Raw genomic sequence first — 24,560 nt, forward strand, 5'->3', positions numbered from 1 at the left:
GAAAGAAAAGAGAAAACGGATGCATTTTGGCTTAAAAACTAACGATAAAGGTGAAGTTTTAACACTGAAACGCCCTCAGGAAGAGGTGCTTTAAGACAGTGGTCCCCAACCACCGGGCCGCGGCCCGGTACCGGTCCGTGGACCAATTGGTACCGGGCCGCACAAAAAATTAAAAAAACAAAAAAAATATATTTTTAAATTTTTTTATTTTATTAAATCAACATAAAAAACACAAGATACACTTACAATTAGTGCACCAACCCAAAAAACCTTCCTCCTCCATTAACACTCATTCACACTCATTCGCACAAAAGTGTTGATCCTTTCTCTTATTAATATTTCTGGTTCCTACATTATATATCAATATAGATCAATACAGTCTGCAGGGATACAGTCCGTAAGCACACATGATTGTATTTCTTTATGACAAAAAAAAAAAAAAACCCCCCCCAGTCCGTGGGACACATTTTCAAGCGTTGACCGGTCCGCAGCTACAAAAATGTAGGGGACCACTGCTTTAAGACATGGCTAGCTAGTTAGCGCCTAAAGTCCAGCCGCTGTTGGCAGTGTTTTAACTTCTTCTAAATCACTAATCCTCGCCTCCATGGAGACAAATAAAGTATGTTTCTTACAAGTATCATCCCTGCAGGACGAGGAATAGCTAAACATGCTTCACTACACACCGTAGCTCACCGGCGTCAAAATGTAAACAAACGCCATTGGTGGATCTACACCTAACATCCACTGTAATGATACCAAGAACAGGAGCGTATCAAGTCGATACTACTATGATTACGTCAATATTTTTTGGCATCAAAACATCTTCTTTCGTTTTTTTAAAATGTATAATATGTTTATAAACTCAGAAAATACGTCCCTGGACACATGAGGACTTTGAATATGACCAATGTATGATCCTGTAACGACTTGGTATCGGATTGATACCCAAATTTGTGGTATCATCCAAAGTTAATGTAAAGTATCAAACAACAGAAGAATAAGTGATTATTACATTTTAACAGAAGTGTAGATAGAACATGTTAAAATAGAAAGTAACCAGATATTAACAGTAAATGAACAAGTAGATTAATAATTAATTTCCTACCACTTGTCTTTAATAATTTTGACAAAATAATAGAATGGAAAATGACACAATATGTTACTGCATGTCAGCAGACTAAATTAGGAGCCTTTGTTTGTTTACTTACTACTAAAAGACAAGTTGTCTTGTATGTTCACTATTTTATTTAAGGACAATAAGAAACATATGTTTAATGTACCCTAAGATTTTTTGTTAAAATATTACCAATAATGCAATTTTTTGTGGTCCCCTTTATTTAGAAAAGTATCAAAGTATCGAAATAATTTTAGTACCGGTGCCAAAATACTGGTATCTGGACAACACTACTATATAACATTGTTAAGTGTAAAAAATAAGTTCACTCCCTTAATTGTAAACCACTAGAACATTTTTAAATTGGTATCTGGACTTTGATTACAAGTGCCAGCTCTTACAGTATATTGACAATGGAGTCTTGCTGCTTTCATTCAGAGCAGGCTTAACTTCATGTATGCAGGATTTCACGTTTAAATTGTTTCCCACAATTACAAAGAAAAAGCAAAACTGGCAGTTAATCCTTTCATGCTGGCAGAAATTAGCTTGTATAAGGAATGCCGAGTTCTCGCATGATGCCATGCATGAAAGTGCAACAAGCGAATTGAGCAGGGATAAAATGAGACTTTCCATGTCCGACCAGTCCGGTAAGACAGACACAGGAGATGCAAGCAGAGCGAGAAGGTTGTGTTCCCTTTTCTGGTTGTGGGGCGAACAGCGTGAGAAAGCATTGGCCTTTAGCGTGGTGACGGTACTGCGGACATCAGCACACTAAGAAGAACAAGCACACACTCAGAAGTTACTTGAATACAATGGCACAAAGTCAACTTTTATCCACAAACGTATCTCAATAACTGGATAATTGTGATACTGCCTTTCAAAATGATATGTCTGCCTCATCCGAGTCCTGTTAAAGGATCATAAAATGTGATGCAACATTTAAAGAAGGCTTTAAAGGGGCTTTATTGCTGCCTCTGTACAGCAGCAATTAAAACCTCAAGAGAAAAAGTGCTTATGTGTCTCTGGCCATGTTTACACTAAGTCGTTTAACCCCTTAAACAAATAATTATTTAGCCTAAGCCCCGTTTCAGCCACACTAAACCAGCGTTTAAGGTCCTTCTCCTCTGACACATTTTTACACGGGTAAGTCAGCCGTGTATTTCTTGAATCTCCGGCACTTAGCTTTGTATGGACTCATTGATCGTTTACAAAGTGAGTTCGGAGAGGAAGTGACGCCAGAAAGACCACGCCCACACAGGAAGTGACGCCAGAAAGACTGCGCCCACACAGAAAGGGATGCCAGAAAGACCGCGCCACAGCGAGCTTCATAACAACCGAAGCTAAAAAGATGAAGGCAAGTCATCCAGACATGCCGTGTTTCTCCTTCTACATGTACAGACGCTTGTGAAAATCACACATGAATACCTTAAGAGAAGGAAACACGCGATTGCAGTTATTTCAGATACAACACTTCTCAGACGGCAAGAGAACTTTCGCAGCTGTGATTCTATTTACCAAAAAACTTTGTCCCTTCCTCCTGTGGATGTGATACATGCAGTATGTGACTAACAATATTGCTTTATGGATGTGACTGTGAAATGGCCAGGCAGTGTGCATGACACCTGCATCTTCGCTAACTCCGCCATTACCGTGCGGTTTGTCGCCGAAATACCAACTAATGATGTCAGTTTTATCTAAAGTTCCGTTGGAGTTTGTTTTGAAGGGCGCAGAGCTTATCGCTCTCACTATCCTCACACTGGCGTGTGACGTGATCACTGACCGTGCAATGCGCGCCACATTCAAAACAAACACTGTTTAATCTTCAATCATTTATGATAACACAATAGTTTTAGTTTTTTTACATTTTATAAACATACATTTTGTATTTTTTTTTACAATTTTTTTGAAATTAATTATTTAGATAAATACATCAAAAAAGGGGGAAAAAATTAGGGCTGTCAAAAATAAATAGTTAACTCATGTGATTATTCTTAAAAATGATATTGCATTAATCATTAATATGCGCAGATTAATCATGCAATTTATTTAGACCGTACATGCTCCTTTACCTTAACCACAGATGGTTACCTGAAAGTCTGACGGTTATACCCTCAGTTATCAAGTCAATGCATAAGTCCATGCACATATGAGTGTGGAGACTCCAACTGATGGGACTGTTACTTAGTTTTGAGCAAATAAATAATAGTGCATTCAAGTAAAACTATTTAAAAATGGTCCTGTATGTAGTTCTGACAATAAAATTGCATTTATGATTTAATATTTGGCTTTTTTTTTCTCCGTTATTTTAAATTATGCAAGTAATAACCTGTGATTAATCATGATTAACCCAAATTAGGGATGTACCGTATTTTCCACACTATAAGGCGCACCTAAAAACGTCCAATTTTCTCAAAAGCTGACAGTGCGCCTTATAATCCGGTGCGCCTTATATATGGACCGATATTGAGCCACAACAGGTCTCGCAACTACGAGACCTTCTTCTACTAAGCGCTTCTTCTTCTACGGGGGAAAAGTGAAGTCGGCGGCTGCTTACCGTAGAAGAAGAAGCGCGCGGTGCATGCTGGGATATATGACTACGCGAGGCGTGCCGTTTCATGTCCATTTGTCTGTTTATGTAAAGACCCCAAAATGGCTCCTATTAAGAGACACGCTTACGACGCAGAGTTTAAACTCAAGGCGATCAGTCACGCAGTAGAACACGGGAATAGAGCAGCAGCGGGCATGTTGGATGCTGTATTCGCCCAACTGTTTAATTCGGACACTGAAGAAGAAGAATTCGAGGGATTCATGGATGAGGAATAACTTAATAACGTGAGCTTTACATGTTTATTTTGTGTGTTGTGTTGTGTGACTTTAACGTTTGAGCAACGTTGAGTTATTTATATATTGTTATTGCTTTGCACTATTTCGAGTGTTACTATATTGTGATTGCACTAACGTTTGATTTACCGTAACAGTATCAGACTGTTTTTTACGTGTTTATTGAATCGAGGAAAAGTTCCCCTCCACTATGTGATATAACTACTGTTATACCTTGCTGTTGTTAAAAGATAAACAAAACACCACATCACTGACTTTACCTCGGGGGAAATAATAAAACAGCTGTTTATTCATTTTGGGAGTGAACGGAGTTGTCAGAACGCTGGTTTGTAATCTATTAATAAAGTTTGACTGACCTATCTGACTGTTTTGTTGACATTCCCTTTAGCGCAGCTCCATCTAATGGATGCATAACGTAACCCCAGCCTCTACTGTAGCGTCTATTCTATGCGCCTTATAACGTGGTGTGCCTTATAATGCGGTGCGCCTTATATACGAACAAAGTTTTAAAATAGGCCATTCATTGAAGGTGCGCCTTATAATCCGGTGCGCCTTATATTGCGGAAAATACGGTAACAATAAACAGTAATGTAAAACTCCTGACAGATAGTGTTACCACTTAAAATTAAAACAATGGTGTGATTGATAACTGCACTTTGATAAATTAATTGATAGGTACGGGAATTAATAAGATTTTTTCGGTTCTGATTCCACTTTCGATTCTGATTTGAATTTTTTTTTAAAAGACCCCATCTTTTAATACAACCCCTGGATCTAATTAGAGGAGCTGGGTGTACTTACTATTGTGGTCAGTGAGTATCTGTTATTGCTCATGCCTTGACAACATTGTTAGTAATTAATCAGTTATGTGTTGAAACAATAACATTGTTTTGTTTTGTTTTGACAATTGCTACGTTGTTTAATTTGCATGCAACAGCGGCTTTGAGCTGTGGTTGCTCGGCAGTTCCTCAACAGAAAGCAGCATGTTTTGCCTTTGTTGGCACGGTCTAGTACACCTTAGACTAAAACATTAGTCAGAAACTTGAGTGTGTACTGCATTGTTCACACCATTCATTTGTTGGTATTTAATTTAGGGTGACTGCAGTTTGTTTTTTTCTTTGGAAGTTGTACATTTCATAAAATCACAGCACTGTTACAGTGATAGGGACGCTGCTGCGTTAGCTCAACATATGCCTTGTCACTTTTTCTGATAACCTCATTACAGCTGCCATCATTATACTTTCTTTTGCTTCTCAAATATTAAAATCACACACACTTTATGTTATTGACATTAGACACGTATCAGTTTAAAATAAAAGAAGGAGCTAATGCTGTAACGGAAGACAACAGTTCCAGCCCAGTTTAGAAATGTCGTGCTTGCAGCTCGACCGGTCAGGACACATTCCTCACTGCTGCACAACAACTTACCCAGAGTTCTGTGCTAGAGCTGTTTTAAAGGTTGATATATTAGATGGATGGGTGGATGGATAGATAGGTGTAATGTATATATGTATTATCTACATATATATGTTTATATTGTGTATATATGTATAATGTATATACATATGTGTGTATTTATGTTTATATATGTATATATGTGTAAATCTGTGTCTATATATATATATATATATATATATATATATATATATATATATATATATATATATATGTATGTATATGTATATACATACGCATATATGTATATACATATAGTAGGGCTGTGAATATTTGGGCAACACACGATTCGATTCAGAATCGATTCTCGATTCAAAACAATTCTCTCTTCAAAATCAATACTTTTTTAATAGCATTGGGTGCCAGTTCTATGATGACCTGCATTCCTCCAAAACGTATTATGGCCAAACAGCTACATTTCTGTTTCATCTGAACACATAACTTTCCTCTAGAAGGTCTTCTCTTTATCCAAGTGATGTCAGATGAAATAAAAATTTAGCTGTTGGGCCACAATACCCAGCAATATGTTTGGAGGAGAAAAAGTGAGGCCTTTAATCCCAGGAACACCATTCCTACTGTCAATCATGGTGGTGGTAGTATTATGCTCTGGGCCTGTTTTGCTGCCAATGGAACTGGTGTTTTACAGAGAGTAAATGGGACAATGAAAAAGGAGGATTACTTCCAAATTCTTCAGGACAACCTAAAATCATCAGCCCGGAGGTTGGGTCTTGGGCGCAGTTGAGTGTTCCAACAGGACAATGACCCCAAACACAAAAGTGGTAAAGGAATGGCTAAATCAGGCTAGAATTAAGGTTTTAGAATGGCCTTCTCAAAGTCCTGACTTAAACGTGTGGACAGTGCTGAAGAAACAAGTCCATGTCAGAAAACCAACACATTTAGCTGAACTGCACCAATTATGTCAACACATACACACATACACATAGTTACATATATCTATCACACTATATATATGTATACTGGTGCATGATTTGTGTTGTTTTAGTCGCCCATCTGTCTTTTTTATTCAGTAGCTTTTGTTGCTTTTTAAGGTGCTATGTGAATAAAGTTGGTGCATTGATTACATTGATTTTCAGGTTTTATTATTTGGCATTGGCAGATCACATGGTCCTGTTGCTTTTAATTTGAAGTGAGTACATATGTATCAAGGAATGCATGCCTTTATCTCATCAACCTCTTTCATCTGCGTACCTTTTTGTCCGCACTGAAACTCCACACCCCATGCATAGTGTTGATGCTTTGACAGTGTTGTCATAGCGAGTTCAGCGTCCAATGAGCTCACGGCGTAAATATGTGAGAACATTGGTTAGTTTGTATTTCTATCACTGTCGCCTCAGCTGGGAAATAGATTGTTGTTTTTAGTAGCACTTTAATGGAATAGATGATTGCCGATGTTACTGTCTTATACTTGCCAGTTGCTACTAGTCCCCATAGGCGTTTTTCATATTGAGGACACCAGGTACCACAATGTACTGTTTCTATAACTTGGCCATTAGAACTTTTTGTAGCCTAAATAATGTTAGCTTAGTACGTTGTTACTCCGGTTTATCGCTGGCCATTGCAGTATTATATGCCACAGTCTCTTCTTTGTCTCCTTAAGAGTACAATGTGTTCTCAGTTTTTTTTAATTTGTTAGCATGACACATTTTGACTGCCGCGTTCAATTTGGTGTGGTTTTGGCAGTTTCCTGTGCATTTGTATTTCCGTTACACGTACAAAACTTGCTGTACCACCCAAAGGTGTTTCGGGGAACTCTAGTTCTTCAACAGTACACACTCACTCAAAGCTGTACCTATACAAAGTTGATGTAGTGCAAAATGCATTGGTATGATGAAAAAATATGTTTTGTCCATGTATGTGTGTGTCAGAGACTTAAAGGGGAGGACAGGAAATGAAAGATGCTTGTTAGAGGTTACAGTTGGCTAACAAGACACCATTTTAGGGAGTGTCCTGTTTTTTTTTTTCCCTTCTCTGTGTTTTGGCTTCTCAGTTGAACTGCGATTATATATTTGGACCATGAACTTACTGTACGAGCTTCAAACAGGACTGCAGGACTCCACTGTCTATTCTGACTGTGTTGTAGAAGCTTTACCACACTCGTATACTTTGGTGTCCACTGGTGCTGACATACAGTATACAGTGCATCCGAAAAGTATCCACAGTGCTGCACTTTTTCCACATGTTGTTACGTTACAGCCTTATTCCTAAATGGAATAAATCCATTTGTGTCCTCAAATTTCTACACACAATACCCCAAAATAACAGTGTACGTTTTTTTTATTTTGCAAACGTATTAAACATTTAAAAAAAGAACACATCATTTGTAAGAAATCACATGTACATAAGTATGCACAGCCTTTGCTCAATTCTTTGTTAATGCACATTTGGCAGCAATTACTGCCTCAAATTTTTTTTATTACGATGCCACAAGCTTGGCACATCTATTTTTTGCCCATTCCTCTTTGCAACACCTCTCAAGCTCCATCGGGTTGGATGGGAAGTGTTGGTTTTCCTCCAGGATGTATCTGTACATTGCTGCATTCATCTTAGTTTAGTCAGGGAGGTGACCAAGAACCCGACGGTCACTCTGTCAGAGCTACAGCATTCCTCTGTGGTTGGAGGAGAACCTTCCATAAGAACAACCATCTCAGCAATGCCATTTATTTGTAAAAAGTTTGAAAAAATGCATCTGAATGACTGTCACACCATGAGAAAGAAAATTCTTTGGTCTGATGAGACAACAATTTAACTCTTTGGCGTGAATGCCAGGCGACATGTTTGGAGGAAACCAGGCACCGCTCATCACCAGACCAATACCATACCTACAGTGAAGCATGATGGTGGCAGCATCATGCTGTGGAGTGTTTTTCAGCGGCAGGAACCGGAATTCTAGTCAGTATAGAGGAAAAGATGAATGCACCAATGTACAAAGACATTTTGAATGAAAACTAACATTTCTCATCCAACCTCATTGAGCTTGAGAGGTGCTGCAAAGAGGAAAGGGCAAAGAGGAATGGTGAAAACTGCCCAGAGATAAGTGTGCCAAGCTTGTGGCATTGTATTCAAAAAATTTATTTTTTAATAAACTTACAAATTAAATAAAGAATAAAATTTTCACATTGTCATTATGGGGTTTTATTATTATTATTAAATTTTGAAATAACGCTATAACATTACGAAATGTGGAAAAAGTGAAGCACTGTCAATACTTTCGGGATGCACTGGAGCTGTACTGAAAGTGCTGCTGTAATTTAATAGTGCAGAAATAATTAAATTGTTATTCTTCCAGTGTTTCCCACACATTCATTTATTTGTGGCGGCCCGCCACGAAAGAATTAAGGCCGCCACAAAAAAAAAAGTTTTTCTTTAAAAAATGTTTTTTATTTTTTTATTTTTTGTCCAGTCCAGCTTCTCAGGCAAATCATATAGTTGATGTAGATGCCCATATCGGCTGTTCAGATTTACTTTGCAAAAGAGAAGGGTAGGATCAAGATTTTTGGAGCTCTTTGTTCAGTGGATCAGATGTTTGATGAAGCTTTGTGTCTATCTACCACCACTACTGTTTTCTGTTTATTTGTTACTGACTGTGGCAGGACACCTCTGCTCTGTTTCACTTTATGTTGCTTGTAAATAATATGGTTGTAGTAGTAGGCTAACGTTAAATTATTTAGTATGCACTAATTAAAGGGGCAGAGCTTTAAGAGACATTTTAGCTTTTATATTTTTATAAGATATATTATTTGTAAGAACCACAATTAATAAATATATTTCAGTGAATAACTTATTGTTCAAATCTGTATATAAATATGTACATAAAGTGTTGTAATTATATTGTAAAATGGATGGATGGATGGATGGACGTTTAAAAAAAACTTATTATTAATTAGTAAGTTGACATTTTTTGAGCCTTTTTAGAGAAAATGATATTATTGTAGTAAATTATGCAAATTACTCGATGTCATGGTGACCACGCCAATAGCCACGCCCCCACCGCCACAGGTATCTTGGCAGTTTATGGGAAACACTGTCTTCTGTACAGTGGTTTGTTTGTTTTGAGCATGCTTAAGTTATAGGATAGGATAGGCTTTATTTATCCGACAATGGGAAATGATGTGGTTGCAGAGCAGATGCAAAAAGTCCACAAAAAATAAGGTAAAAAAACCAAAACATGGGAAAATAGAGGGAAACATCAAAGGACATAAAATACAGTAAATGAGCACAGAGTTGATGCAACCAACTGTCACTTCAGCGGCGCCATTTCTACATACAGCTCCAAAAGTAAAAAAAACTAAATAACTAAAAATTAGCAATAAGTAATACGTATTGCGCACATACAGTTGCACCATGCTTAGACTAACAACCAAACAAAACAAACACAATTTCAACACCTGCACGCCATCGTCTCCTGGGGGATATAATGCGGAACATCACATGTTAATTAACACTTGCATAAATCAACATGCGAAAAGGACTTGGAAGAGGCTGAGGTTATATTTACCAGTCTTTCTATATGTCTTAGCAACACATGTCATTTGTTTCAAATGTTTTGTTCTCTTTTTTTGTTTAGATCATGATTGAGTTTTGTCCAGGAGGAGCTGTTGATGCCACAATGCTAGGTAAGTCCCTCTGCATGGTTAACAGCTCTGTCTAACTTGAGTCTTTAACACTATTCAAGTACTCTCCACATTTTAAACAATGCTTCTGGACCAAATTGGCCTTGAAGGCTATAGCGAGCAGACACAGAGGAGTCCTTTGCTGTGGGAAAGCCCACCGTCTGTTTTTACAATATAAGCCACATCCTCGTATCCGCGTGTCCCCCCAACTGCAGCTAACTAAACACACATTATCTTACTTAGGATTACGGCATCAATACAACTTGAGAGGCTTTTCTAGTCACAGCATGACCTTGTTTAATCTTTTTGCCAGTGGAATTCACTCACTAGATCAGCACCTACCCTCTTATCTGAATATGCAAAGTCTTGCATTTGGAATACTTCATTCCACCTCCTCCCGAGTGAACTTCCGTATCTTCTTTTCATCAGAGTTGGATCGAGGGCTGACGGAGCCACAGATAAAGGTGGTCTGCCAGCAGATGCTGGAGGCTCTGACATACCTCCACTACATGAAGATCATCCACAGAGACCTGAAGGCCGGCAATATCCTCCTTATGCAAGAGGGGGACATCAAACTCGGTGAGTCTTGCTTTTAAAAAGATTGCACGCGAGATGCACTTCTTTTCGAAATTGGAAATTTAGTTTTAGACAAAATTTGTTTAAAAAACAATTTTCCACTGAAGAGTACTTGCTTCGCTTGAAGTGGTTGTACTTGGCATGAGGATTTTTCTGTTGGTATAAGCAGAGACTATGAGGTAAGGCAATGCAACTTTATTTATAGAGCACAATTAAAAAATAATTCCAATAATTTTAATCATGAATTCAATTAAAATCAAAGAGTGTCGATGAAATAATTTCACATGTCATATGCATGACTAATTAAGAGTGTATTCAGCCTGGTTTTGAACTTTGCCAACGAGGCCTGTCTCACTTCTTCCAGAAGACTTCCAGTTTTTAGGACCTTAAAACAAAAATGTTTGGTCCTGACTCTGGGCACCAGTAGGAGACTCCTTCCTGAGGTTCTCAAAACCCATGCATAGATCTTGTTTTTGGTGCAAGATCATGAAAATAATTTTATACAAGCACTAGACTAATATGCTTGTATTCCCTGGTTCTGGTCAGGACTCGAGCAGCAGCATTCTGGATGTACTGCAGCTGCTTAACAACCCATTTAGAGAGCCCAAAGTGAAGGTCATTTCAGTAGTATAGCCTGCTTGGGACAAAGGCATGGACTAGTCTTTCTATGTCTGCTTCAGAAAATATTCTTTGGATTTTGGCAATGTTTTAGTTGGTACAAAGCTGCTGATATTATTTGTTATCCCTAGATTTCTAACCTGAGTATTAGGTTTAAGAGAGAGTCTCACAGTGATTTATAACATTTCTCTTTGCACGTAAGAGACATTTTATCCAAAACGAGACTAAGGGCATCAAGAAAAACCCGGCTGCTGCAGATAAATGGAGACTGGAGTATACTAAAATATTCTGGAGTCCACAGGTTGAGTACAGAAACGACTAAGCGGTGTTTCTTACACATTGATTTATCTGTGATGACCCGCCACGACAAAATTTGAAACACCACAAACGGATTTGGCGCTACCAGTTGCCCTCACTCATAAACACATGATAACAGGACGGTGTGTAAATTATTTTGCTCCATACTGTAGATAGGTTTCCAGTGTATTCATCTTCTTGTGGCAGGCCGCCACAATTAAATTGGCCGCCACAAGTATTAGAAAAAACAAACAACATTTTGATTACAATTTCTTGCGATACAGTAACAGTAACACTTCCGTAGTTGATCACACACAGTGTCGTGTGTGCTTATTGAGGAGTACAAAGTTAGCGGTCAGTATTTGTTTCTACAGAGTTTGGAGAATAATTGCCTCTTAGTAGAAATATAGATGCTGTTTGTTTTTTAAAACCTCATTTTAAAAACTTTTGAATAAGTTTGCTTTGTTCATTTCTGTTAGCCTGTCAGTAAGCTAGCAGCATTAGAGCCAACCTTCATCCTGTTTAAATCTATTGCTTTTTTGCAATTTATAACACACTTAAACATTTGACATGATTCCTACATGTATGTGCACTTCAGATGTACTTTTCTTTGTGTGCTTAGTTTTACTGTAACAACATTGTGGAGAATATCAACAAAATGCCTTGAGTTATTTTTTTCATTTCTAATTCAAAAGACTGTTTTTATTTGGCAAATGAATTGGATGGATGGATAAGAATTCCAAAATTGAGGGAGGGTAGAATAATAAATGTCAATAAACCAGCAGCGTACAAAGTGCAGCCTGTGGACAGCAATAATTGAAAAATAGAGCAAAACGATATAATTTAAGAAAACCCCCCAAAAAACTAATAACACAGATTTATTTTTCAGTATTGTATTTTCAGGATTATGGAGCGCACCGATATATTGGCTGCACCCACTAAATTTAGGGGAAAAAAATAACTATAGCCACAGATATATACGTATATGCAAAATAAGTTATTTACACAGAAAGATTCTATAAATGTTTATTTACGTACCTTAATGTCTGTAACACTGCAGTAAAACCACTGATCAAACAAAACAGAAGTCGTCGTCAAGGACCCACTAGCTGCGGACCCTAGCTCTCCAATCAGCTAAACAGACTTAATAACTCCACCTTGACGTTTTGGTTAGTTTCCTGAGGAATTTGTGAAACTGAAAAATACAAAAAAGCATGCTGTTGTAAGTTAATAATACTTACACAGACACTCGTAAACAACGCTAGCATCATCACATTGCCATAGCACGTGCACATATGCATGAAAACATTCCTACAGACATCACATATGGCACGGTTTAGTAAGTAAGACATGTTTTAGTTATACTGTAAAACTTACAAATGTTTGGAGTTATGAATGAAGAATCCAGACAAGTAGAAACGCTATGGAGAGCTGGAAGAAACATTACCAGTAAATGGAAAGACACCGCAGCACCTGCAGTGAGTGGACTTGTCCTGCTTGTTTTTCTTTTACTTTTTATTATGGCCGATTACAAAGAAAAATCTACAAATTAACCGCACCGTTTTATAAGCCGCAGGGTTCAAAGTGTATGAAAAAAGTAGTGGCTTATAGTCTGGAATGTACGTTAAATGTATAACATGTTTTAGCCTTTTTAGGGTAAATATTTGCATCATCACCAATTATGCAAATTATATGATGATGTCGTATTGACAGAGCCCCGGCCCGCTCCCACCACGCCCCTAGTCACGCCCTCCCATTGTCACAAGTATATTGGCAATCTTTGGTAAACATTGCAGACCCTTCTACATTCTGATTCTGAAAAAAACGTTTCAGGTGCTATGTGATACTTTTGGAGACTTTAAAATGAAAGCACCTATTCTCCTCAATGAGCAGCCGGTGCTTGTGTGCTCCACCCCCCACAGGTGGCTTTGTCTTGCTTGCAGCAAACCAAAAAAGACAAAAATACTTGATTTTGAAACTACATTTTCATTTCTAAACATATATTTTTTTGCTTTTCATATTTTCTACTTGTCTCCGTAGAAATGGCAAAGCGAATCATGCAAATTAGAAGATGACATCACCAACCCCCTTCGTCACTAACTCCCCCAACTCAACGCCACAAACATTTTGCAGTGCTGTGGGGAAACACTGCTCTGCTAATATTAGCCTGTGTGTCGACTTGTACATGCTACAACTACTCCAGCTAGAGCAGGGAAGGGACTTATTCGGCCTTATTCCTGGGTGGGTGGGTTAAGCATTTTGTAATGCAGTCTGCTGAAATTGATAGCAACTGACGCTGTGGTCAAAATTGGAATTGCCACAAAACACATTTTAACATATTCAACACTGTACTGGGTCTGGCGGCTAAGGTGAATAGTGCATTCCTCCACCCCCAATTCGTCACGTTTCATGTTTTAGGTAAACTGCGATGAATGGGGCCATATTAATCCCCTTCCTACTGTAATTCACAGCTACCATGTGTCCTACTGCAACCATGCAGCTGGCACTCAGATCTGCATGTCATTGACGGTGACTGCATCAATCATACAGTATGAGTGTGTGGATTCAAAACAATTTTCTTCAGCTAAACTCAGACAGAACTGGAATCACCACAGAAGCTGAGAATGTAATGCAAACTCTTCCTTCTCCGTTGTTTTTGTTGCATGATTCTTACTGATGATTCATTCAATGCGGTGCGTTTTTTTTTGCATTTTCTTATGTTTCCATCGTGGGTTGTGTAGGCAGATGATACAATTGATCAAACGTGACAAACGAGCACGGCTGCATGTAACCAGAAATAATTTTCACAAAGTGTAATAATACGTTGCGTTTTTTTGTGTTCTTTACTCACTGGCTTTGTTTGAGAATGTGCACGTCTTTCACTAAAAGCATGAATCGCATTGTTGCATCACATTGCAGATTTGCACATATGTTGCTGTTTCTTTGACTTTTAGTGCACACCAAAGCATCATCATGTGTGGGAAAACATCTCTGAAAGTTTGACATGCTCTCATTTTTTATGGGTCTGTTTTTGAAGAGTGCGCCACATTCTTCACATTGCACTGCAGAAGTTGTGGACCAGTAGCTAGCGAATTTCACATGTAAGCCATAACGCTCCAAAAGAGTAGCAGAAAGCGGTTGGCGTAATGTGTCATTTTCGGCAGCGTTGACATGCAAAAACCAGGCTTGAAATATTAAAGATTAAGATTAAAGTAAGATTAAAGTACCAATGATTTTCACACACACACTAGATGTGGTGAAATTTGTCCTCTGCATTTGACCCATCCCCTTGGGGAGCAGTGGGCAGCAGCGGTGCCGCGCCCGGGAATCATTTTGGTGATTTAACTCCCAACTCCAACCCTTGATGCTGAGTGCCAAGCAGGGAGGAAACGGGTCCCATTTTTATAGTCTTTGGTATGACTCGGCTGGGATTTGAACTCCAACCTACCGATCTATAAAGGTATAGTTAGGTTTTCAAGTGGAACAACTTGAAATACTGTAGATGTATTTTTAGAAATGCAGGCAGCAGCAAAATGTTTGCACTTCGGTGTTATTTTCCCCCTCGTTCAACTGGCTTTACCTGCTACCACGTCACAGCGCCACACTTTGTCATGGTTCTTTTATGACCAACGTGCCAAGGTCTTTTCTTGTGCCATGATTACATTCTTGAGTTTCACACTATTTTTCGATGGTAGCATTGGGTGTTGGCTCTTTAAAGTAATTGGAAATGTTTGTTTGGCACACAACGATGGAGGAGAGCCACGCTAACGATTAGAGGTGTAACGAATCATTTTAACGATTTCATTAAATTCAGAATTTTTGGTTGCCGATACGATTCAGGATCGATATTATTTTTTTTAGAACGATCAATCCAAAACGATTCAGTAACTTTTTAGCAAAACAATGTGACTGTGAAATGAATACTGGATAATGGACAATGCAGGTGAAGTTTCCTATTTTCCTGTTATTTCTTGTAAGGGAATTAGGTATAAAAAAAATATGGATACAAACAATTAAGTAAATAACAATTATTGGCCAATGTGTTCACATCTTATTTGAATAAAGTGCAACCAACACGTTAGGTTGAATTATCAAGAAGAAACACTTTTTAGGCTAATGTATATTACTTTATATAGATTCTACAAGAAACACAAAACTTAAAAACTAAATTATTTACAATTGCAGACACAAGGTTTCGTGCAGCTTCACTCATTGTAAAGGAAGACGGAAGTCCACACAGGAGAAAATTGACTACAAAGATGGTGTCTGGGTTTTTCTTATATATCCATCCATCCATCTTCTTTCGCTTATCCAAGGTCTGGTCGCGGGGGCAGCAGCCTAAACAGGGAAGCCCAGACTTTCCTCTCCCCAGCCACTTCATCCAGCTCTTCCCGGGGGATCCCAAGGTGTTCCCAGGCCAGTCGGGAGACTAAGTCTTCCCAACGTGTCCTGGGTCTTCCCCGTGGCTTCCTACCGGTCGGACATGCCCTAAACACCTCCTTAGGGAGGTGTTTGGGTGGCATCCTGACCAGATGCCCGAACCACCTCATCTGGCTCCTCTCGATATGGAGGAGCAGCGGCTTTACTTTGAGCTCCCCCCGGATGGCAGAGCTTCTCACCCTATCTCTAAGGGAGATACATATTAAGTCTTTCATATGTATGTATATATATATATATATATATATATATATATATATATATATATATATATATATATGTATATATGTATATATGTATATATGTATGTATATATGTATATATGTATATATGTATATATGTATGTATATATATATATATATATATATGTATATATGTATGTATATATATATATATATATATGTATATATATATATATATATATGTATATATGTATATATGTATGTATATATATATATATATATATATATATATATATGTATATGTATATATATATGTATATGTATATGTATATATATATATACATATATATATATATATATGTATATATTTATATGTATATATATATATATATATATATATATATGTATATATATATATATGTATATATATATGTATATGAAAGACCCAAAGGTATACTAGAGGATGTTGTGGATCATGTTGACTATTGGTCCTCCTAATTGTCAATCATTCTGGTGATGTTACGTAAGGACACATATATATATATATATACTGTATATATATATCAAATAAAACAAATAGCTTATCGATAAGCCATTTTTTATTTATTTATTTATTACAATGCCAAAATAGGCCTAACAACGCTAATGGTTGTAATTCTGTAGCGCTTTGAGATTTGGAATCAAATGTAAAGTAGATTACAAATACAAACTATTACATTTTTTTTTCATTATTCTCCTACTCACTTTTCTAGTAGAGGCCTCTCCCCTCTACAGGTTAATAGGGGTTGTGGAGTGATTATTATTATTGTCTACTGATGATAGTCATACGTGATTGAGCTCAGCCCTTGTTCTCCTCCATGTGTAAAGTGAGAAACACAGCTGATGCTCCAGAAGGAAGTAACCCCAAAGATAGCAAATGGTAAAAAAGAGTGCACATTTAACTTTATAAATAACCAGGACCTTCATGATGCATTTTAGGCTAACTAGCTAACTAAGTAGCAGCATTGTTTTAGAGCGGGAATGTAACTTTTGCCTGCAAAACAACAAATGTACGACGCGCACAGAAGTTGTCTATAGTGTGCTAGACAGGTTTTTATTTGTCAAACACAGACCTGGTGTAAAGTGGAGCTAATACATGTTAATACAAACAGTGATGAATACTTACTTTCTTGAAAAAGTTTCTTATGTCCATTTTTCATCCGTTCACGTTCTTGTTCTGCAGCGCTGTGTGCTTCAAAGCTACACACCTGCAGGACCGCAAGCAAGGTCGCAGAGAAAATGTAGACTGGATTTTGAGTGATGTGGGCATTTTCTATATGAACAAGTGGAATGGATACCGACGCACTAAAGGGGCTCTCTACCTTACGCTATGAAGTGAGGGGAAACTGAGTGAATAATGATAACTATAACTCATATTCGGGCCATTTTATAATGAATATGTCGGCATGTATTTGTAAAAAAAAAAAGAAAAGAAAATATTACACCAAATTATTTAGGGGGGCTTAAGAATATTTTAGGGGGGTTATAGCACCCCTAAAATAGGCCTAACAACGGCAATGGTTAAAACAAACAAAAAACAGCATTTTCCTTCATTGGGTTTCATCGTGGACATGATGTTTTAGCACAGCCGGTGTTACATACATTTAAATACATTTATATGTTTACTCTAAACGGAGCGTTTGGAGGAAGTAGGAAAGAAGGCAAGATTGTTCCATAAGTATTTCTGCCAAAGGCTTCAGGGTTTGATTTCAAAATTTTGGGACTTATGCAGATCCCAAATACACATAAGCAGGTACCATCAGGGGAAAAAAATGGTTTTCCATACTAGGGCCCCTTTAAAATAAACACGGTGCTCAACTTTGAGCTGACAGCCCGTGGCTTTTAGCTCATTGGCTGGCACTGCCCAAATTATTCGATCAGTGGGGATTTGTGAATACACATTTTAAGACAGCGTGCATAGGACTAGACTTTGCATGATTACCACTGTTACGTATACACAAAAAGTTGAGTCTCTAATATTCAACCCAGTTATTAACTTACTTTTACTCTTGCATGACAACAATCTAAAACAAAAGAAACCCTGTCACCCTAGAACTTATTATTTGTATCTAAATGCAGTGTTTTTACTGGCAACCATCTTAGGTAGCCTTAGTCTTTTGGTCGGAAATGCTTATTAGTTTTAGTCACATTTTAGTAATTTTTATATGTGATAGTTTTCTTCATTAGTTCGTTAGTTTTTGTCTTTGGCCCACAGAAGCAAAGAGAAACTCTTTATTAGTCACCTTGAGACTCCATCCCTGAAACCTAATAATCAGGTTAGAAATCTAGGGGTAATAATGGATTCAGACTTGAACTTTAACAGCCACATTAAGTTAATAACAACAGCAGCTTTTTACCACCTGTCCATTGCTAAGGTCACTGCACCGGCTTCCAGTTGCTCAGAGAGTAGACTTTAAAACACCTCTGCTTGTGTACAAGTCTCTTCACAGTCTTGTGCCAAAGTACACCTCTGACATGTTAGAACCATAGGAACCATCTCGATCTCTGAGAACCTCGGGGAGTGGTCTCCTGCTGGTGCCAAGAGTCAGGATGAAACATGGTGAGGCTGCGTTTCGTCTTTTTTGCTGCTTAAATCTGGTAAAGTCTTCCTGAAAATGTGAGACAGGCCTCAACATTAGCAATGTTGAAATCAAGGCTGAAAACACTTTTTTTAAATTGTGCATACGACAACGAAAGGTTTGATTTAAATTTGAATTATAGTATTTTTTATGATGATTTTATTTAGTTTTTAATTTGAATTATGATTATTTTTATGAGTATTTTACTATTAATTTTGCCATCTTTTAATTTTCTGTAAAGCACTTTGAATTGACTTGTGTGCGAATTGTGTTCTATAAATAAACTTTCCTTGCCTTTTAGTTTTGAAAAAAGCAGTGTTAGTCTTCAACAAAGTAATTAAGGTCAGTAAGTTAACTTTAATGCTTTTGCATAACATCCAAAATTATTACCAGATTGATAGCTCTAGCCTAGACTTTGCCATTGACCTTTTATCTCCTCCTTTCAACTTATATTTTTACATGAATTGTTGCCCTACTTCATCATACAGAAGTGTCACACATATGTTGTGAATAGCAGAGCTACAAGTTCAGTACATTATTTTGACAAAATACTACAGTTCTAAGAAAATGGAATGGCCTACTACATTATCAAACAATCAAAATGAAAATATGTTTTGCTGGCTTTACCACATGACTAAAACCTACCCTTTACTTAATCAAGCAATGGCCAAACGTATCATTTAACTGTACTACTGAGTTTGTTTGTGTTTTGTGTGTGCGACACTCAACAAAGCACATACAACTCAACCTATTTAACATATTACAACGTGCTAACAGAACCAACAAAGAGATTGCCAGACTGTCACTGAATGTAAACATTACAGAAGCCAAGTGTGCTGTTCATTTATCTAAGGCAGTGGTCCCCAACCTTTTTGTAACTGCGGACTGGTCAACGCTTGAAAATTTGTCCCACGGGGCGGGGGGCGGGGCGGTATGGTTTTTTATTTTATTTTATTTTTTAATTTTTGTATTTATTTTTTTTGTCATAAAAAAATACAATCATGCGTGCTTACGGACTGTATCCCTGCAGACTGTATTGATCTATATTGATATATAATGTAGGAACCAGAAATATTAATAACAAAGAAACAACCCTTTTGTGCGAATGAGTGTGAATGGGGGAGGCAGGTTTTTTGGGTTGGTGCACTAATTGTAAGTGTATCTTGTGTTTTTTATGTTGATTTAATTTTAAAAAATAAAAATAAATAAATGAATTTTTTATTTTTATTTTTTTTATTTCTTGTGCGGTCCGGTACCAATCGATCCACGGACCGGTACCGGGACGCGGCCCGGTGGTTGGGGACCACTGATCTAAGAGACCCTGGGGACTTGACTTCTCTCTTCGCTATTCCTATTTTGTATATTCCTGAGAATCTGCTGTTTTCAAGCACCTACATCATAAAGCCAGTCAAAGATCGTCTATATGACGGCACTACTGTTTTAAGAGTCTGCTACAAAAATGTTAGTCCGTTCCAAGTATTTTGAACTCGAATAGCCTGTCATAGTCCATTGCGCACCATTAGGTAGGGGGAACCAAACACGAATGATACTGAAGTGGACTGAAAGTGATACTTTTCAGCGTTGCACAGACAGATGACATGCACAATAGGCAGAAGTGTTGTGCATTTGAACGTCTGACAGACCATCCACTTACATTTGCTTTCAGTCTCGTCTCGTTAATGAAAACTTGCAGTTTTTGTCCCAAAAAAGCAATATTTAGCTTGTCATCGTCGTTATTTACAGTTAAAAAAAAAAAATTGGCATTATGAATTGCAAAATGTATTTGAGCTTATTATAGTCACTATACACTATTTTACAATGAAATACTAGTGAAGAAATACTCCAGTAACTCCAATATATTTTTTTCTCCTTAGCTGATTTTGGTGTATCTGCCAAAAACACCAAAACCCTCCAGAGAAGAGATTCTTTCATCGGCACGCCATACTGGTGAGTACGATATATCCTCCCATACAACACAGCAATGGGTAATAAACCCGGTATGTTACGTTTATTTGGGACGCATAGTTTTAGTTCTTCCCACATTGAAATGACTACCTTCCATGTGCGGTTGAAGTGTCATAAATAAAGCAAAATGTAAGGTTTTTCAGGAATGCTTTTGATCTAGTACCCACAGCTCATCCATTATCCTACAAGAAGTGTGACGTTATAACTCAGCTAGTAGCTTTAATCCTGCAGTGTTGTCACAACAGAGCCCTTCCCTCCTCCATTTCTGACCAAACTGGCAAAGTCTTCTTTGAAGGTTTTAGCGGTGAACCTTTAGCCACAAGGTTCTCCCCCCTGTGTGAATGTTGCCCAGTCAATCATTGTCTAGAAAAGGTCAACATCCATTCAGAAAGGCCCGCCCACCTCAGCAACAACACGACATAATAACGAGTTCTGAAAAGGCTGTAATACCGCAAATCTTAGCTTTAGGTTCTGTGATTACCAAAATCAACACAAAAAGTGGTGTGCAAACATCACTTTCTTTGCTGTTTGAACAATCAGATTAATGTTACTGGGTCTTTCTAAGAACCATTAGCATGTTGTCAGCAAACACAAGCTGAGCAAGCTCACTGTAAACAAATAATGAAACATTACTGCATCAAATACTTTTAGCCACAAATTGTCTGTAGAAAATCACTGAGGGTTGCACTACAAGTGACCTCTCTCTGTCTGCCAGGATGGCCCCCGAGGTGGTCATGTGCGAGACCATGAAGGATGCGCCGTATGACTACAAGGCCGATATCTGGTCCCTGGGAATTACTTTGATCGAGCTTGCCCAGATAGAACCTCCGCACCATGACCTAAACCCTATGAGGGTGCTGCTAAAGATTGCCAAGGCGGATCCCCCCAGCCTTGAACAACCAAACAAATGGTGAGTCGTGCATTTAAATCTTTCCCTTAATTATGTAAATATCTGGATCGGTCCATTCCATCCATGTTCTACAGTGTACCACTTATCCTCACTAGGGTCACAGGTTTGCTGGAGCCTAACCCAGCTCACTACATGCGAGAGGCGGGGTACACCCTAGACTGGTCATGGTGGATCAGCAATATTAATTTGTATTTTTATTAATTGTAAACCATGTATTCAACCTCCACTCTAATAGACGGCATGCTCCGATCAATTATAGAAAATGGTAAATAATCAAAATAACTTTACTATAAACATGTTTCATAGTGAATGTCATTACTACAATACACACTACCTCTGTATCTGTGTCCTTAAAGCTGGCGTAAATTGAATGAGAATGTCTTTCTGTCAGTATTTTTCCTCTGTAAACACAAACTTTGTCCAGAGGGAAAAAAAATCTGCTCTTTAGTGATTGACATGAGCTGTAATATTTCTTTAAATATAGCAATATAGGGGTGTAACGATTGATCAATACATGGATAGATCGATTAATGTTCCTAGTATTTAAGTACGGTAGATCGATCTGTGATGACAGTCGAAACATGTCTGGTAAAGATTCCCTCCAATATACTGAAAATATTGTCTGATTACAAGAACATTTGAAATGGTAGGTAAATCTACTGTTAAAATGTTGGTTACTGTACTTTTATGTGCTTGAATATTGAAAATGTGAGCAGAAAATGTTTAATGTTAATCCAACCTAATTCAAATAAGAATGCATTGGCCATAACAGGAATATACGATACTTTCCACTCAGTGTCCACTATTTAGTATTTCATCCAGTATTTATTTCACAGTAACACTGGTTGATTTTTTTTTTTTTTTGCTAGGAAGTTACTGAATCGATTTAGCTCACTGAATCGTTTTGGATCAAATCGTGTCGGCAATCACGAATATCGAATCGAATCAAATCGAATTGTTGTTAAAACGAATCGTTTCACACCTATATTTAAAAAAAAAAATGGTATTGGTATTTTGAAGTATTTTGTTGTTGTATTTAGTTGTACTTTGATTAAACTCCATTGTACACTTCAGCTTTACAGATGCCAAGTGCTGCTGTAAGAAAATATTTATTCCATGCAGGACGAAAAAAGACATTTAGTATCCAGTAGGGATGGGCCGATTGATCGGTCACCGATCAGTATCGGATAATTTTTTGTGAAAAAGTATGTGATCGCCATTGCCGATTAATGCCTATTAATACCGATCCCCTCTGGCTGACACTGTATTAGGTTTTAGTACCCTGGCTGACACAGCTACAGTAGCAGCTAAATGTTGTCCCCCCCTAACACAGTGTTGCGCTGCTCCCCTAAGATACCGGGTAGTAATTATCACCTCCATTACGGCATTTCTTAGTTTCTCTATCAAGTACTGGAAGTTGAAGTTAAACATGTTACACACTAAGAGCAAACGAGGAGCAGGCATGCTAATAAAGGCTAAGCTGGCCGCTAAGATAACTTGCAAAAACACCAAGAAATAAGTGCTTAGTAAAGTTAAAGAAGTGTAGATGGAACAACGTTTCCGCGGAAAGTAAACAGATTTCAACAGGAAATTAACAATTAGATTAATAAGAGTTAGGGAGAGGCTAATATAAAAAGTGTTGGTGCATCAGCATTGTCACAGTCTGTACAAGACATGTAGGAAGAGGGCAGATCGATTCATAAATTGGTAGTGTCAATACCAAGGGTAGTATCACTATATGATCGATACTGGAGCGATTAGGTCGATATTTTAAATTTTTCCAAACATTTTTTAGGTTGTTTTTGTTAATGTTTACAAACTAAGAGAATAATTCCCTGCACACATGAGGATTTTAGGGCAAAAGCTACAGTAAATGATTTCAGTGAGTAGTAGTATGTAGTTTTGGATTTTGTTTCGTTATTGTGTACTATTGAATTTTTTTAAACAATTGTCTGTAATAAAAGAATAACCAACTAGTTTAAATATTCTCAAACGGTCAATAGCACTCACCATAAATACATTGAAAATTCTCCCCCATGGACAATCAGTTTCAGAATCAACAGCTTAAACCCTGTTTGGAACATCCCTTGTATCCAGCAAAATAACAATAAACAATCTATATTTTAGTGACTTACAGGGTAATAAAGTACATTACAGAATAATGTGTATTGTACTTATTGATACAACAGTCTTACAGCGGCATATTTCTTTAAATTCCAATAATGGAAACAAAGCTATTCATATAAACATATTTTAAATACATTTGTACATATAAAGGCAGACCTTTTGCATAGGCACTCGGTACTGCTATTCAATTGCATAGTTTCTGCATTCCCATGCAGACTATAGAAACAACTTAACAGTGACATTGCACCTGAAAAAAATGCTGATAGGCCCACTTTTACGACTCACTCACTTTTATGAGTCTAGATGTGCAGCACTGCATTCATAAAGGTACTAAAAGAAGTCCCGGGATGCGCCGCATAGCCGTCATTCCTGTCGAGACCTCCGTTTTTACAAAAGCCAGCTGTGCACAGGAGATGATCCACATGTATCAACACGACACGTCCAGAACTGTTCTGTTCTTAACGTTTTGCTATATCACGTCATGTCTCCCCCGGTTTTCTCAAACTAATCCTGAACTAATAATAAATTTTTGCAGGTCACCAGAGTTCAAAGATTTCCTCAGGAGAGCGTTGGATAAGAACCCCGAGACCCGCCCCACTGCAAAGCAGCTCCTGGAGGTGAGAGGATAATCAATTTAAATTAAGGAAAAATACAAGAAAATATTTGAGCTGATTTGCACCTATAGCAGCTTTCGAAATGACATTTTACTTTCAAAAATAGATCTAAAATCACACATTACTAAAAAGGGAAAGTGCCTTCATGAACAAAAAAAGAATATAAAGATACTCT

General features: G+C 37.6%; 1 protein-coding gene across 1 annotated transcript in view; it reads left to right on the plus strand.

The window, feature by feature from the left end:
• stk10 (serine/threonine kinase 10) overlaps positions 1-24,560 on the plus strand; it is an 87,965-nt gene that overhangs the window by 31,481 nt on the left and 31,924 nt on the right. The window contains exons 3-7 of the mRNA XM_062048712.1: positions 9,996-10,044; positions 10,471-10,620; positions 20,644-20,716; positions 21,450-21,644; positions 24,307-24,388. Of these exons, the coding sequence (XP_061904696.1) occupies positions 9,996-10,044; positions 10,471-10,620; positions 20,644-20,716; positions 21,450-21,644; positions 24,307-24,388 (549 nt within the window). The remainder of the gene's footprint in view (positions 1-9,995; positions 10,045-10,470; positions 10,621-20,643; positions 20,717-21,449; positions 21,645-24,306; positions 24,389-24,560) is intronic.

This window comes from Entelurus aequoreus, linkage group LG05 (assembly GCF_033978785.1).
Source record: "Entelurus aequoreus isolate RoL-2023_Sb linkage group LG05, RoL_Eaeq_v1.1, whole genome shotgun sequence".
Taxonomy (NCBI): domain Eukaryota; kingdom Metazoa; phylum Chordata; class Actinopteri; order Syngnathiformes; family Syngnathidae; genus Entelurus; species Entelurus aequoreus.